Here is a 14766-nt window from a genome sequence, read left to right as displayed (position 1 = left end):
GCTTGGCTTTTAATGGCGTTCTCCGTTCTCGAGTGCATCTCCCTAGTCCTGAGACGTGCGGCGCGTGGCGATGTGGGCCACCCAGAAGCGAGTGTGCGCCCTCTGCACTTGCGGTGTGTGACGGCGACTTCCTCTGACAGCTCTTCCCTCTTCCAGGTTCTACCTCGGCGGACCCACGAGCGTGCGGGGCTTCAGCATGCACAGCGTCGGGCCACAGAGCGAAGGTCTGTCCTGCCCCAAAATACACCACGTTGAAAAAAAATCGAACCTACATTTACATCTCATTTTTGAACCATGTGTTTGTTTGTTTAAATTACCAAGATAATAGATACTCATGTTTCACCAGCGGAACTGACACCTAATATCCGTCACCCAGCAGGCTTGGAAAGATATTTATTTGTTGAGGAAATGATAGACAGTGAGAAAGTATAGCTAAGCGGAACATAAACAAGAGTGACCTGTAATCCCATCACCTCAAGCTGTGAGCGTTGTGTGGTTTTAAACACACGTGTCCACATACATGTGTTATTTTCTTACACGCTTGTGTTCTCATCTGTTTCTCCCACCACCTCCTCGATAACAGTATATGAAACGATGTTTATAGGAATAAGTACTTTATCGTTTTTTTATGGCTGCTTATTTTATCTCATTGACAAACTACAATTTTTTTAAGTAGTGTACTTTATTTAAAATTTAAAAAAATGCATATAGTAAAAGTAAACAATAAGCATGCATTTTTATAAAAAGACTTAGAGGAAATACAGCTAAACAGCAGTCATGGTTTTATCTGGGTGATGGGACTGATGAATGATTTTTAGTAAGTTTTTTAAAGTGTTTCTGCACTTTGCAAATTTTTCGCATGTTTACATTAAGCTTATTTGTTTACTGAGATATAGTCAGTTTATAATATTACATAAATTTCAGTTGTGCAGCGTAGTGATTCATAAAATGTCGACTCTATACCCTGTGTAATGGGCTTTATTTTTGAGAGTAGTTTTAGGTTTAATGGAAAAATTGGGCACCAAGTGCAGAGCTCACCGTACACGCCCGTAGGATCCTTTATCACTAGTCCTGTGTTAGTGTGGGGCGGTTGTCACAGCCGCTGAGCCAGCAGTGATGTGCTGCTGCGGCTGCTGAATCACTCAGTCGTGTCCCACTCGCGACCCCGTGGACTGTAGCCCACCAGGCTCCTCTGTCCGCGGGATTCTCCAGGCAAGAATACCGGAGCGGGTTGCTATTTCCTTCTCCAGGTACTGACATGTTACTACCAACTGAGCTCCTTGGTTCCCGTGGGCATCCCCCCGCTGTGCTGTGAAGTGTCCGGGTTTTGACAGATGGGTGACGGCATGCATCCATCCAGCGTTCACCCCCGAACATTCGCTGTGCTCCACCTGTTCGTTCCTCCCTCCCTGCCTTCTCCTCTGCTCCTGATGGCCTCTGACCTTCACTACCTCCCTGGTTTTGCCTTTTCCAGAATGTCATATAGTTGGAGTCATAGAGTGTATGTGCCTTTCAGACTGGCTTTTTTGACAAAACAGTACGCATTTCAGGTTCCTCAGTATCTTTTTTTTCCTCTTTTGGTCAATGTATTTATCAAATTTTTGTTTACGTATGTGTGTGTGTGTATGTGTGTATATATATATCTTAATTGGAGTATAGTTGATTTATAGCATTGCATTAGTTTCAGATGTCCAATATAGTGATTCAGTCCTCTGTGTCTTTTCATAGCTTGATTGCTCATATCTTTTTATCACCAAATAATACTCCCCCCACTGCATGGCTGTTCCACAGGGTGTTTTATCCATTCACCTGTTGAAGGACATCTTGCTTGCAGGACATCCAACTTTTTGCAGTTACGAGTAAAGCTGATAGAGATCTCTGTGTGCAGCTTTTTTTTATCTGGACGTAAGATTTTTCAGCTCGTTTGGGTAAAAACCAAGGAGTGCAGTTGCTGGATTGTATGGTAAAATTATGTTTAGCTTTGTAAGAAAATGCCAGACTGTCTTCCAAAATAGTGTTACCATTTTGCATTCCCACCAGCAATGACTCAGAAAGATAAAAGCCTTATCATTTTTAATGGCTGCATATTTCACATTCTTGCCATACTGTGACCTTTCTAAATCAAATCCCAAGTGTTAGACATTTAGACTGTTTTCTTTTTTCTTATTTTAAATAACTTATGTGTCAGTGAATAACCTAGCTCAATCTTTGTGTTTATCTATAAGCTTTACTATATAATATAAAGTTCTAGGTTGTAATTGCTAGATCAACAGATTTTGAGTATCCTCAACGGTTTATTTATATTGTGCTCAATCATAGTCTGTCTAGCAGAGTTTGGGCATTCCTGTTTCGGGAACTCTCTCCAGTCCTTGACATTTTATTAGAGAATTGCCATGTGTTATGAAAAACATCATTTAGATAGGACACATGTTATTACATTATAAAATAGTCTATCCTGATTTTCTTAACTTTTTTAAAACATCTTTGTTGTTCCTATTTTATATTATTAAAAATAATGATCATCCACGGCATAAATTTTTGTATAAAATATAAATTATTTCTTTTCATTTGCTTTTAAGATGCTTTTATTAGTCTGTCCTTTTCTCTTGGAAAAATAACAGTTTCTTTTTTCATTGTAGCAAGTATTATTTAGTGACTAGATAAAAGTTTTGGAGTCTTCCATTTGCCTAAAAATTAAAACACAGTGATGTTTTATTTAATTACCTATTAAAAGGCCATTGGTAAGATTCTGTAAGCAAGGATGTAAATCGCCGTAACTTTTCATGAAAGCAGTTTGACAATACTTATCGAGAGCCTAAAACATATATATATACATATATATATATATACAAGAACTAGAAGGGAATGGCAACCCGCTCCAGTATTCTTGCCTGGAAAATCCCGTGGACAGAGGATCCAGGCTGGCTACAATCTGTAGGGGTCGCGGAGTTGGACACAACTGAATGACTAACACATACGGATAACAGCACTGAAAACTGGAAACCCAGATGCCCGCCAGCTACAGGACAGGCAGCTAAATGTTGTGTCTTCACACTGTGGTTTATGATATAGCAGCGAGGATGAGCAAGTTAGAGCCACTGATGGGGTGGCCTGAACAAACTTAAGAAACATACGCCTCCCCCCAAAAGAGTCAGGCCCAGCTGGTGCATGCTCTGTGACTGTCTGTGCAAAGTGTGGCAGCCGGGTAAAGAGCTCCGTGCTGTTGGGCGACAGGCGATGGTTGCCCTTGGCGTGGGCGGTGATTTGAAGGGGGCACAGGGCCTCCTCAGGGCACTGCGTGTGTCTGTCTCTTGGTCTGGGTGCTCACTGTATCGTGTGTTCTGGGCCTGGAAATTCACTGCATTGTACACTTAGGATGTGTGTGCTTTTTGTGTGTATATTATACTTCAAGATGGTCTAAAACTGTGTGCATGTGCAGGAAAGCCCATCACAGGTTAATGTCCACTCTCAAGAAGTCCAGCACCAACAGGACGGTAGTCAAGGGGTAGGTGGTTACATTGGGCTTCCCTGGTGGCTCAGTTGGTAAAGAATCAGCCTCCAGTGCAGGAGACCGCCTGCAGGAGGCCAGGCAGGTTCCATCTGTGCCCCAGAAGGTACCCTGGAGCAGGAAATGGCGGTCCACTCCAGTATTCTTGCTTGGGAAATCTCATGGACAAAGGAGCCTGGTGGGCTACAGACTATGGGGTCAAAGACTCAGACGTGACTTAGCGACCGAACCACAGGTCATTGCATTATGGTCCATATATGTGGTTATTCAGGCATCAAAATCACATTTTCAAAGAATAAGAAGTCTTAGAAGGAAGTGCTTATAGTACAGTAAATGAAAAAAAAATCAAGGCTGAAAGATATGTATATATATACTTACATTTTATTTTCTTATTTAATATTTCATTGTAATTCATTGAAAGGAAGGACACTGGGATGTTAGCTGGTTTTCTCTTAATGGTAGAAATTAGAGGAGAATTTCCTTTTTTATACTCCCGTGATGAGAATAAAAGAGGTTATTTAAGGAAGGAGAGGAACACTTGCTAGGAAATGAAAAGCAGCCCGGTTGGTCTCCTGCTCTCGGTCCATTGTTTCCTCTAGAACTTCAGTATTGACAGGGGTGAGGAGACGCTGAAGTCTCGGAGTGAATAAGCAGTTCATCCCTTGAGGTTAATCTTGGAGACAACCTGTAGTCTTCTTTGTCATGTGGGGTCATTTTGTATTAAAGGAGACTGAGGCACTTTACAAATGGTATTTAGTAACAACGTATAAACAGTTCAGAGGGTTTTGTTGTTTTAATGTTGTGGCTATTTGTAGTTGAAATAGTAGGGACACTTGTAGAAGTAATTTGTATTATTATGTGTTATGTAAACAAACAAACAATACCCCAAGTGGTCATGAACCTTTGAGAACGAGCCTCTTCTGTGAAGACATTGAGCTGGGATGGTGTCCTTGTGCAGCGGGGAGCAGGCCCTCCGTACCATTGGGTCAATAGCTAGTCTGACCATTTCCAGAAACTGCGGAGACATTTTCGGCATTTTGTCTCTCTGTAGTGCGGTCTTGAAATTCCTGCAGAATAATGCATTTCATTTGCCAAGCAACAATGATCTGGTCATCTGCAGTTGCGGAGAAAGCGATTTCCATTAGTTCGCTTGGTTTATTCTAAGCATTTCACAGATACGATCAATTACTGGTTTCATTCTTTCCTAAATGATGTATTAGCTTTTTTTTTTTTTTTTCAGTTAAAGCAAATTATAAAACAAACCAAGAGAATAAGAAACATTGTTTGAAAGGAGGCCGACAGCCTCAGCGGTTAGAAGAGCAGTTGCTCGTGGGCTGGGCATGGAGTATGTCCTGATCACAGCACACCCCTCGCTCTTGTTCGTGGTGGGCCGTCGGGGTGGTCTTGAACCTGTGACCTTGTTTTGATCCGCGCTCCTTCCTTGCCTAGGTGACTACCTGGGCGGGGAAGCCTACTGGGCCGGCGGGCTGCACCTGTACACCCCGTTACCCTTCCGGCCCGGCCAGGGCGGCTTTGGCGAGCTCTTCAGGACACACTTCTTCCTCAACGCGGGGAACCTCTGCAACCTCAACTACGGTAAGACTTGGACTCCTTAGTGACCAGTCAGCACACCTGACCTTATGTTTCAAAGTACAGGACACGAGCAGGGATCTGTCTCCTTTAGATTGCTGTGCTCAGTCGCTCAGCCGTGTCTGACCCCATGGACTGTGGCCCGCCAGGCTCCTCTGTCCAGGGGATTTCCAGGCAAGAACACTGGAGTGGGTTGCCGCTTCCTTCTCCAGGGGATCTTCCCGACCCAGGGATTGAACCTTCGTCCCTTGTGTCTCCTGCATTGGCAGGCGGGTTCTTTACTCCTAAGCCACCTGGGAAGCCCCTGGTTTAGATTATGTCATCTTTAAATGTATCAACTATGCCCTGGGGGAGAAAATGGTAACCCATTCCAGTATTCTTGCTGGGAAAATTCCATAGACTGAGGAGCCTCGTGGGCTACCATCCGTAGGGTCATGAAGAGCTGGGCACGGCTGAGCGTGCACGCATGTGCTCGCCTTCGATGCCCACATCATCTGATACAACGCCCAGAGTAAAGCGATTGGTCAAATGACTGGAACATACGTGAAAAACCATCTGGTGCTCTCTTGCCAAAAAAAAAAGTATTTATTTAGCAAACATTTCTCAAGCAGCAACTCTGTGCTGGTCATTAAGGCTACAGAGCCAGTCTCTTCCTCTCGGAGCTCTGGGCTGGGTGAAGGGGCACAGACGTATCCAGCAGCAGGGGCGTGGGAGGTGTCTAGAAACCAAGGCTTGGAGTCAAGCTTCCTGGGTGCTCAGGGGATGGGGAAAATGCCATCCTAGGCAAAAGGACCAGAACGCGCCGGGCCCAGAGAATGGAGAGGCCTGCGTTCTGGGGCGGCGAGGCAGCGTGGTCCCCGGCCCTGTCTTGAGTTTGGACCTAGTGTCACTTTCGTGCATTCTCCTCGAAGAGCTCGACCTGGCTCTCACGATGATCGGAGGCCACACGGAGAGTGAGAGCTAGGGCTGTCTGCAGACAGCGAGTTGGGGGCCACGTGCGGTTGGTCACGCTCCCCTCCCCTCTCTTTTCAGGGGAGGGCCCCAAAGCCCACATCCGGAAGCTGGCCGAATGCATCCGCTGGTCCTACGGGGCAGGCATCGTCCTCAGGCTGGGCAACATCGCCCGGCTGGAGCTCAACTACTGCGTCCCCATGGGCGTGCAGCGCGGGGACAGGTAGGTGTGGGGGTCCTCTCAAGAGGCACATGGCACTCTACCATCACTGTACTTTGTTTGAACCTGCTTCATCACTGGCATCACCGACTCAATGGACAGGAGTTTGAGCAAACTAGAAGATCGTGAAGGACAGGGAAGCCTGGGGTGCTACAGTCCACGGGGTCGCAAAGAGTCAGACACGACTTAGCAACTCAGCAGCAGCAATCACTTCACCAACAGCCTTTAAGATTCAGGACTTTAGGAGAAATTGAATAGTTGGCAAAGGAGTGAAAATACAGGGACTTTTCTCCGCGGGGTTTTTCTTTCCATCTGGTTTGGAGGACAGGCTGTGGGGTATCCTTGTCCCCCGACCTCACACTATTTGCACCTGTTGCCAAGCAGCGGGAGCCCTCCGGGCAGGCTGGCTGGAGGCGGTGGCCGGCGCTGCTGGTCTGTGCTGAGGGGGATGAGGTGTTGCCTTAGGGCCTTTGCAGGCCGGTAGCCCAAAAGGCTGGGTTGGATGCAGCTCTGCACCCTCCAGAGCCTTCTTTGGGCAGCAGAGGAACCGGCTGTCTGGCATTTCTCCAGCTGTCATGGATTTGTGCTGAAGAATAAGTTAATTCTGTTTCTTGAAGTGTTTGGTGCACGTTTTAGAAAGTTCAAGAAGCCCAGAGATATCATCATGCTGCTAAGTCACGTCAGTTGTGTCCGACTCTGTGCGACCCCATAGACGGCAGCCCACCAGGCTCCCCCATCCCTGGGATTCTCCAGGCAAGAACACTGGAGTGGGTTGCCATTTCCTTCTCCAGTGCATGAAAGTGAAAAGTGAAAGTGAAGTCGCTCAGTCGTGTCCGACTCTTCTCGACCCCATGGACTGCAGCCCACCAGGCTCCTCCATCCATGGGATTTTCCAGGCAAGAGTGCTGGAGTGGGGTGCCATTGCCTTCTCCAGAGATATCATGTTAGTATGTAATACCACAGACTGGCGGCTTAGAGAGCAGACGTGGATCCCTCACTGTCTGGGGGCTGGGAAGGCTGGGGTCAGGATGCTGGCAGGTTTGGTTTGTGGCCCAGGGCGCCCTTCCTGACTGGCGGGCGGCACCTTCTCTCTGCATCCTCACCTGAGGACAGAGCAAGGTCTCTGGTGTCTCTCCTCACAGGGACACTGAGCCCGCCAAGGACCCCGTCCTGGCTGAGCTCCCTCGTCTGTGGTGACTGGGTCACCTCCCCAGGTCCCGTCACGTGGGCTTAGGGTTTGGGCCTCAGCTTGTGCGGGTGGGGAGGCCACATGTTTCTGTTAACCTCTGAGTATCTTCACACGCACGCACTTCAGAGTCTCGACGGCTGTGTGTTTTTCTCCTTGGTGTTCTGTCTGTGGTCCGCCGTGATGCTGAGCCACCGTCTCCCAGGCGTCCGGCGCCGAGCTGTGGTCTGCGATGCTGGAGGGGGTCCCGTGCTGCCTCCGCTCCGTGTCGGGGGGTGACGGTGTTCTGGTTTCACCCAGCGTGGTGGGGTGGCGGTGTTCTGGGAGGAGCCGTGTCAGAGGCCTTCCGACAAGGCTGTGCTCTTAGGCGCGGGTCAGCGTCCATCAGCCGAGTCCCCTGTGGCCGTCGGCCCAGTGCAGTCTGCCCTGCTCGTCTCGCTGGAAGGCTGTCTCGGGCCGGGGCCACCAAGCCACCCATGGTGTTGGAGCCCTTCCTCCCTGTGCCCTCGCAGGTCTGCGGCTCTGACCACAGTCAGCGCCCCTCTACACCTTGCCTGTTCTCGACACGGAGCAGAGCCGAGGAGGGTCTGGGTGCTCAGGCTGGGTGTGCTCTGGAGCGCAGCTCGGCCACCGTGTGGCCCGGGGTGAGTGGCGTAACCTTTCCGGGCCTGTTTTCACGTCTAGATGGTGGCGCTAGTGGTAGGGACTGCTCTGCCGGTTTAGGGGCTGATTGAGTGAGCACCCGTACACTTGCAGAGCCATGTCCGGTGTGGTGTCAGCAGCTCTGGTTGCTCCTCACGTTGCTGCTGTGACCGGTGCAGTCGCCCCGGCCAGCTGCTCCCTTGGGAAGCACAGCGGGTCCCCCTGCTTTCTCCCCGTCTGCAGGGTGCCCAGGGCTGCCGCCTGGCTCACTGTGATGGAGACACGTAATAGCGATGGGTGACGTGTGATGATTTCAGGAAGAGTGCAGTGTGGGCGATCGGGCACTTTGCCCAGGGCCAGGCTTGTCTGCTAGGTGACGTCTTAGCTGCCCGCCACAGGTGTGGCCCCGGGCTCCCTGGCGTAATACCCAGGTGATCACTGATCCCTTGCAGGGAGCGGCTGAGGTGCAGTGCGGACCCTGCACTCGCCCTGGGATGGAGTCACAGAGAGCCATCCGAGCCGGCGCTTCTCAAGCCGTAATGGGCCTGGGTGGGCAGGACGATGGTGTGTGTGTCCATCAGGGGTGCCAGGGAGCGCCAGCCCGCTGAGTCCAGAGCGCGCGCCGTTCCCTCCGCCCCCGACGCCAGCAGAGGAGCCCAGCACCCTGCCGCCCGCTCAGAGACCCCCGCGTGAGGCTGTGCCACCCCCCGCCCCGCGGGCAAAAGTGTGCAAAGATGAGAACCGTCTGTGTCTCCTCATTCACACTTTGACTCGCTACCAGCTTCTCTGTCTCAGAGAGTACCCAGGCTGTCTCCATGACGATTGTTTGATGGAGATTAACCGTGTTTGATATTTGTCCCGATCATACAAGTAAATAGGTCATAGGTGTTCCTTGTTACAGGGGAGCCTGGACGCGCGGGTGGGGTTTTCACTGTAGCTCTACTGTTTCCCAGTGACTGTCAGCCGCGGAGTGGCCACGGCCCCTCGACTGGCTGCCCTGCGGGTGGGCTGCAGGGCCAGCCCCTGCCTGTCCCTGGCTGTGTGACCTGGGCCCGCCCCGCTGGCCCTGGGGAAGCTTCCCGTCCTTCCAACTGGAAGTGTGGTTGCAGCGTCCTCGGAGCCCACTGGGTGTCGCTGTGCTCCCAGGATCGAGGCTCTGGGGAAGCCTGGCTGGGTCCACTCTCCCCGCAGACTCTGCAAGGAGCGGGCGTGTTCCCCTCTCCCCTCTGTTCCCTCTTTTCAGCTTAAGTTTGAAAAATGTAGTTCAGATATTGATGTCAGCTGTGAGTTCCGGAAGGAGGGAGCAGGCCGTGCACCGGACGTTTAGACCAGGACACGAGGCCTGTCGTGCACGGCGTCCCTGCGCAGGCGCCTCTCTTCACTCAGCGCGTGGCTCCGTCTGAAGTCTTCTCATCAGAACTGGAAGTTGCTCGGTCTTTATTTCTGAATTCAGGCAGCTGGCAGGATGGGGAACTGTGTGTGCAGATCACCCGTAGAAACCGCCCCCCACACCCCCGAGTTAATGCAGTCACTCTGTAATTAGGGTCTCAGACCTTTATAGAAATGGAGACCGTTGTGAAATGCTTGGTGCGTTTTGTACCAGAGGTGACATAGGACACTGTTGCCTCTGAGCTCTGATGTGACCACTCTGTGCCCTGCTGACGGAGGTCCCTGGAGACCCGTTGGGGACTCAGGCGACTCTGCCTGGGAGGGCAGTGTGTGGTCAGTGACGGAGGAGGACAGGAAGCGGGTCACGGCGACTGCTGAGGGTGTGAGAGGGCCTCCTGGAGGGAGTGGTATGATACCTGACTGGAAACTTCTGGAAGGACAGCTGGAGCCAAGGGGCGGATGCAGGAGATGCCTGTGGGCACCAGCTTGCACCCCTTCTGCAGGGGCAGAAGTGAGGCGTGGGGCAGCCCTTGATGTCGGGCGGGGACTGAGTTCCGGGCACTCTCGTCCCCTCCCGTCTCCTCTGGCCTTTTCCCCTTGGGCACACACCAGGGTCTCTGAGTTCTGGCCCTCGTCAGCCTGCCTCCCGCTGAGTTGCCCAGGCCAGATTCAGGCCCGGGGCCTGCACGGGGAGGATGGGAGCCTAATGCTGGGGGACCCTGCAGGGCCGGAGACCGTGCCAGTGGGAGGGGGCGACTGAAGACACGGGGGATTTCTGAGGCGCCTCCTGAGTTACAGGCTTACAAGTTACAGAAGACACAGAATAGGATGACGGGCGTTTGGTGAGGCGGTCTCCATGCTCCTGGCATCAGCGACACCGTTCTGGGTATGTGTAGCGGGTATCTTTCCCGTGACACGTTTATACGGTCTCTGAACATAAACATGCGCTTGTAAAGCTGTTTAATCTGTTTATATAGTTCAAGTAAACGAGCCTTTATTGGAATGCCTGCTTGTTTCTGAACCGTGTAAACCTAGGACTTGACTTATTTTTATCTTGTAGCCTATTTTCAGACATTTTCCTAAATAGCGAATGTAGGCATTGGACCCCCTTTTATGGACCCGAAAATATAAAAGGTAAAGACACGTTGTTTGGATCTCAGCGGAATTAAGCTGTGCACACAGTCGCGGTCCTGATTGTGGGTCTTTGCCATTTAAGGACAGCGGTGAGGTTTACTCAGGGTCACGTTGGGGCTGGACTGTGGCCACCCCTTCCGGTCAGGTGACTTCTGCTGACGCCGTCGGTCAGTGAGCACCCTTGACCCTGCAGGCGGTCGGTGGCAACAGCAGTGATTCTGTGTCGAGTCTCTTAATTGATCAGGTTATTTTGTCCCCTGCTCACTCAGGCTGAAAACCACTGTCTGTCTGCTCTCCTGCGTCTTCAGTTCTCGGGGCAGGGAGGGCGAGGCACAGGCGTCGTGGCAGTGCAATGTCAGCTCTACTCTGAGTGAGGGGGCTGCTCTTGTCCAGTTTTTCTGGAAACTGTCAGAACTTGCAAAAACACGCCGTGTTCCACAAACACATCGTCGCCAACTGCCAGTTGGGATTTGGAACTCTGCTTTTGCTGGAAGCTTCTGCTTCCTGGTGTTGCGACCCTAGGACCATACAGCCCTGGTCCTCCTCTGAGCCCAGCCAGCAGGTGGGCAGCGCAGGAGACCACCTTCCGTGCCGGGGGCCGGTTCTTGGCCTGGTGGGCACCGAGATCGCTGGGGGGTCCCAGGAACGCACCTCGGCCGGTGATTCCCAGCCTGTGTGTGGCCAGGGCAGGGGCCAGGCCATCACGGACATGGCCAGGCCCTCGGGCATGCGTGCATCTGGGTGCGGAGCTCGGCTCCCAGGACCCTGCCGTGAGCACAGCCGCCTCCTCGCTGCTCGGCCTCCTTGCCCATCTGAACTCGGGCCCAGGGGCCTGTCAGCTGGTGATCAACAGCGCACAGAAGGGAACCTGTGAAAGTTTCAGTGGGTGGCAGATGCTGCAACCCATGTGACCTCCTGTGTCCTTTCCTGCAAGAGGAGCAAAGAGGTGGTCGGGGCAAACCCTGCGGGGCTGTGGGTTCTGCTCTTGCCAGACCCTGGGACTCCTCTGGTTTTGCCCTCCTCCCAGCTCCCTCCCCGACCTCCCTGGGACATCCTGGTAGCCTTAGAAACAAACAAAGCTTCCCCCCGACCACCTCCACCGCCCCCACCAGAGTTTTGTTGTTGGTAACTGTTTTGCTCAGAGGTCCTCTTGTCTCCAGTTGGGTCAGGACTGGGGAAACAGGAGTAGAGGAGGAAGCAGGGAGGGGGATTTGTGTCTCCCGTTTTGTTCCCTCATCCATCCTCCAAAGGCAGAGGAGGGAGCAGCCAGGGCCAGCGGGTGAGGCCGAGCGGCCAGGAGGGCCCGGGCCCCCTGAGAGGCAGGGCCGTGGGCCTTGTGTCTGAGCCATGCACATCTCTGGATCCGACAGCGGCAGGGTGAGCAGGGCAGACCCGAGCGTTGACTTCCTGTCTTAAGAGAAGGCACTTTGTTTTCCAGGATCTGTGACGGTGTCCAGTTTGGAGCTGGGATCAGGTTCCTGTAGTGGATGCGGCGCGTCCCCCGGCCCCCCAGCAGCGGCTCCAGGACCCGGGCAGCACCGACGTTCTCGGGGCCACTCTCTCTCTCTCCAGACAGACACGCTTCATGGATCCTTCGACTGTAGTCCTTGTGGGAAACCATGTCAATAAATTTTCAAATACAGATCCTCGGCCGCTTCGTGGATGGGAGTTCCTCTCTGAGGCTGCGCATGCCACTTTCTCTGAGGTCAGGTGGCTTTGTGCGCGTTCCTTCGTGCGTGCCGCCGGGTGAGGGACCGGGCAGGCGTCTCCCGATTCCCCTTTCATCCCGGACTCTTCGGGTCTCAGTGCTCAGTTGCCACAGATTAGGTGGAATCAGCAATGGGATGGCTGTTAGCAAACTGTAAAACAGCATTAGAAAGCGTTATTAGTATCCTCATCCCTGGGCTTCCCTGGTGACTGGCTCCATGGTGAAGAGTCTGCCTCCAGTGCAGGAGATGCCCGTTCGACCCTTGGGTCAGGAAGATCCCCTGGAGAAGGGCATGGCAACCCACTCCAGTATTCTTGCCTGGAGAGTCCCATGGACAGAGGAGCCTGGTGGGCTGCAGTCCATAGGGTCTTAGAGTCAGACAGGACTGAGTGACTAACAACTCTGATTATCATCATTACTATTAAATTTTTTGGTGGATTGACTGAAATAGTCCGTCTGGGCTGTTTCTCAAAGCTACTGTGAGCCCCGCCTCAAATCCTCATGACTGTGATGGGCATTCTCCATGAAGCGATCCGCAGAGCCTGCCGCTGGGGGGCGTGCGTGCTCTGACTCGATGCCCGCTGAGAAGGGCCTGTGCGGGGCTGCAGGCTCAGGGCCATGTCAGCCAGTGTGAGCTCCCTGCAAGGATGAACCAGCCTGACGTCAGGGAGGCAGGGAGGGAGGGCGTGTTCTCAGGAGGGAGGCGCAGCCGCCTCGTTATTAAAGGCGTGTGAATCCGCTTCTATGTTGCCCTAACAAAGCACCGCGGACCTAGAGGCTCAGCGTGACACAGAGCTGTCCCCTTGCAGTCCATACTCCAGGAGTCCAAAATGGGTCTTGCTGGCCTGAAACCAGGGTGTCCGCAGGGCCGCATGCCTGCTGGAGGTTCCAGGGGAGGGTCGGTTTCCTGACCTTTCCCAGCTTCCCGATGCGTCCACAATCCCTAGCTGATGGCCTCTTCTTGTGTCTTCAAAGCCCGCAGCTCAGTCTTCCATCTCCCTCTGACTCTTTGCCTCGTCTCTGGGCCCCTGTGACTGCTGGGCCCACCAGACACTCCAGGCTGGCCTGATGTTACCATCGGATGGTCAGCAGCCTCAGTTCTACCACAATCTAATAATGCCCCGGCCACACTGAGTCAGATACCCACAGGTTCCAGGAGTTGGAACGTGGGCATCTTTGGGGAAGCTTTATCCTGCCTAAGACACCTAGTATCTATCTATCAGTATTTTAGGGTAGACTTAATTAGCCACATGAGAAGAAAGTTTTAACAATTTAAACCTCCTCTGAATTCTTCTAAAAATGGTGCCCTGTAAAAATGTCCAGGGGTGCAGGTGGTGCCCCCGAGGGCCTTAGCCAGAGAGTTTCCTATCGGAATCCCTCCCCACCCCCACGACCCCGGCTGGGGCTCAGTGCCCCTCAGCTTCATCCTCCCATTACCTAGTTAATATCCCCACCAAGGCCACCCAAGTCCAGGGACCCACCTGCGCTCGGGCCTCCGAGGTGTGTCTCCCCCTCACTGCCCGCGTGAACTATGGAGATTTGGCAGAGGCTATTTAAAAAGAAAATTTCACCTCTCTTAATAGTTGGGAACCTAGGAGTACATACTGTTTTCCCCCTGAGTTGCTTTATGGTTTCCAGTCTCACATTGATACACTTGGCAAAATAAGAAACCCGCAGTACAGCTCTGCTGTGTTCAGGCTACAAATTAGGAACAGTGAAAATCCAGGTAGCCCAGACTCTCAGACTCCATGACCTTTGTGAATTCGTCTCCTACTCTGGTGGAGAATCCAAAAGGAAGTCACTTTTGAAATGGTGCACCTTTAGTCATGCAGGGCCGGGTCACCTCGGGCCGCCAGCCCAGCGCCTTAATGAAAGCGTGGCAGGTCGGCCATCTGCCGGGTCAGGAGCCTGTTTCAGTGGCAAACACACTTCTCAGGCTGCTGCTTCACAGGGTGGAGTGGAAGCAGTGGAGACACGGGGTGAGATCCGAATTCTGTCCCTCCTCAGAGGGGTTCAGTGGGCAGACCGGAGCAGGGAGCCAGGAACCCTTCACAAAGTGCCGTCCATGGAACCGCAGAGCCCAGGCCGGTTCACTGCGGACTGAGCCTCATGGCTGCTGTTTAGAGCAAAAGATGTCATAAAAGGAACGTGACGAGCAGCCCCCTGCCTCCGTGAGTCTCTGTGGCTGCGCCTCCTGCCTTGTGGGATCTTAGTTCCCCGACCAGGGATCGAACCCGCGTCTGCTGCTCGGCAGTGAAAGCACCCAATTCTAACCACTGGATCACCAGGGAATTCCCTTTGCATCTTAATTTGACTTCATTTTTCTCTAAATACCTGAGCATTTGGGATTAGACCAGAGTTCAGTATTTGTTCAATAAGGCTTTCATGTCACTCTGCAAAGGAATGGGCCAAGACCCGAAGCCTTCCGTATCTTCATT

At 52.4% G+C, this 14766-nt stretch overlaps 1 protein-coding gene across 2 annotated transcripts in view; it reads left to right on the top strand.

Moving 5' to 3' along the window:
* The window catches only part of SAMM50 (SAMM50 sorting and assembly machinery component), a 31005-nt gene extending 18740 nt beyond the window's left edge, over positions 1-12265 (top strand). The window contains exons 12-15 of one of the 2 annotated variants that reach the window (XM_040233985.1): positions 157-224; positions 4958-5104; positions 6131-6272; positions 12059-12265. In XM_040233985.1, coding sequence (XP_040089919.1) covers positions 157-224; positions 4958-5104; positions 6131-6272; positions 12059-12104 — 403 coding nt within the window. In that variant the 3' untranslated portion in view covers positions 12105-12265. Of the gene's footprint in view, positions 1-156; positions 225-1250; positions 1626-4957; positions 5105-6130; positions 6273-12058 lie in introns of those variants that run through there. The other variant, XM_040233986.1, reaches the window with a different exon arrangement.
* Positions 12266-14766: the final 2501 nt, after the last annotated feature.

This window comes from Oryx dammah, unplaced genomic scaffold, assembly GCF_014754425.2.
Source record: "Oryx dammah isolate SB20612 unplaced genomic scaffold, SCBI_Odam_1.1 HiC_scaffold_29, whole genome shotgun sequence".
NCBI classification, from domain to species: Eukaryota; Metazoa; Chordata; class Mammalia; order Artiodactyla; family Bovidae; genus Oryx; species Oryx dammah.
The sequence above is the reverse complement of the archived record's forward strand: the minus strand, read 5'-3'. Positions and strand labels throughout refer to the sequence as shown.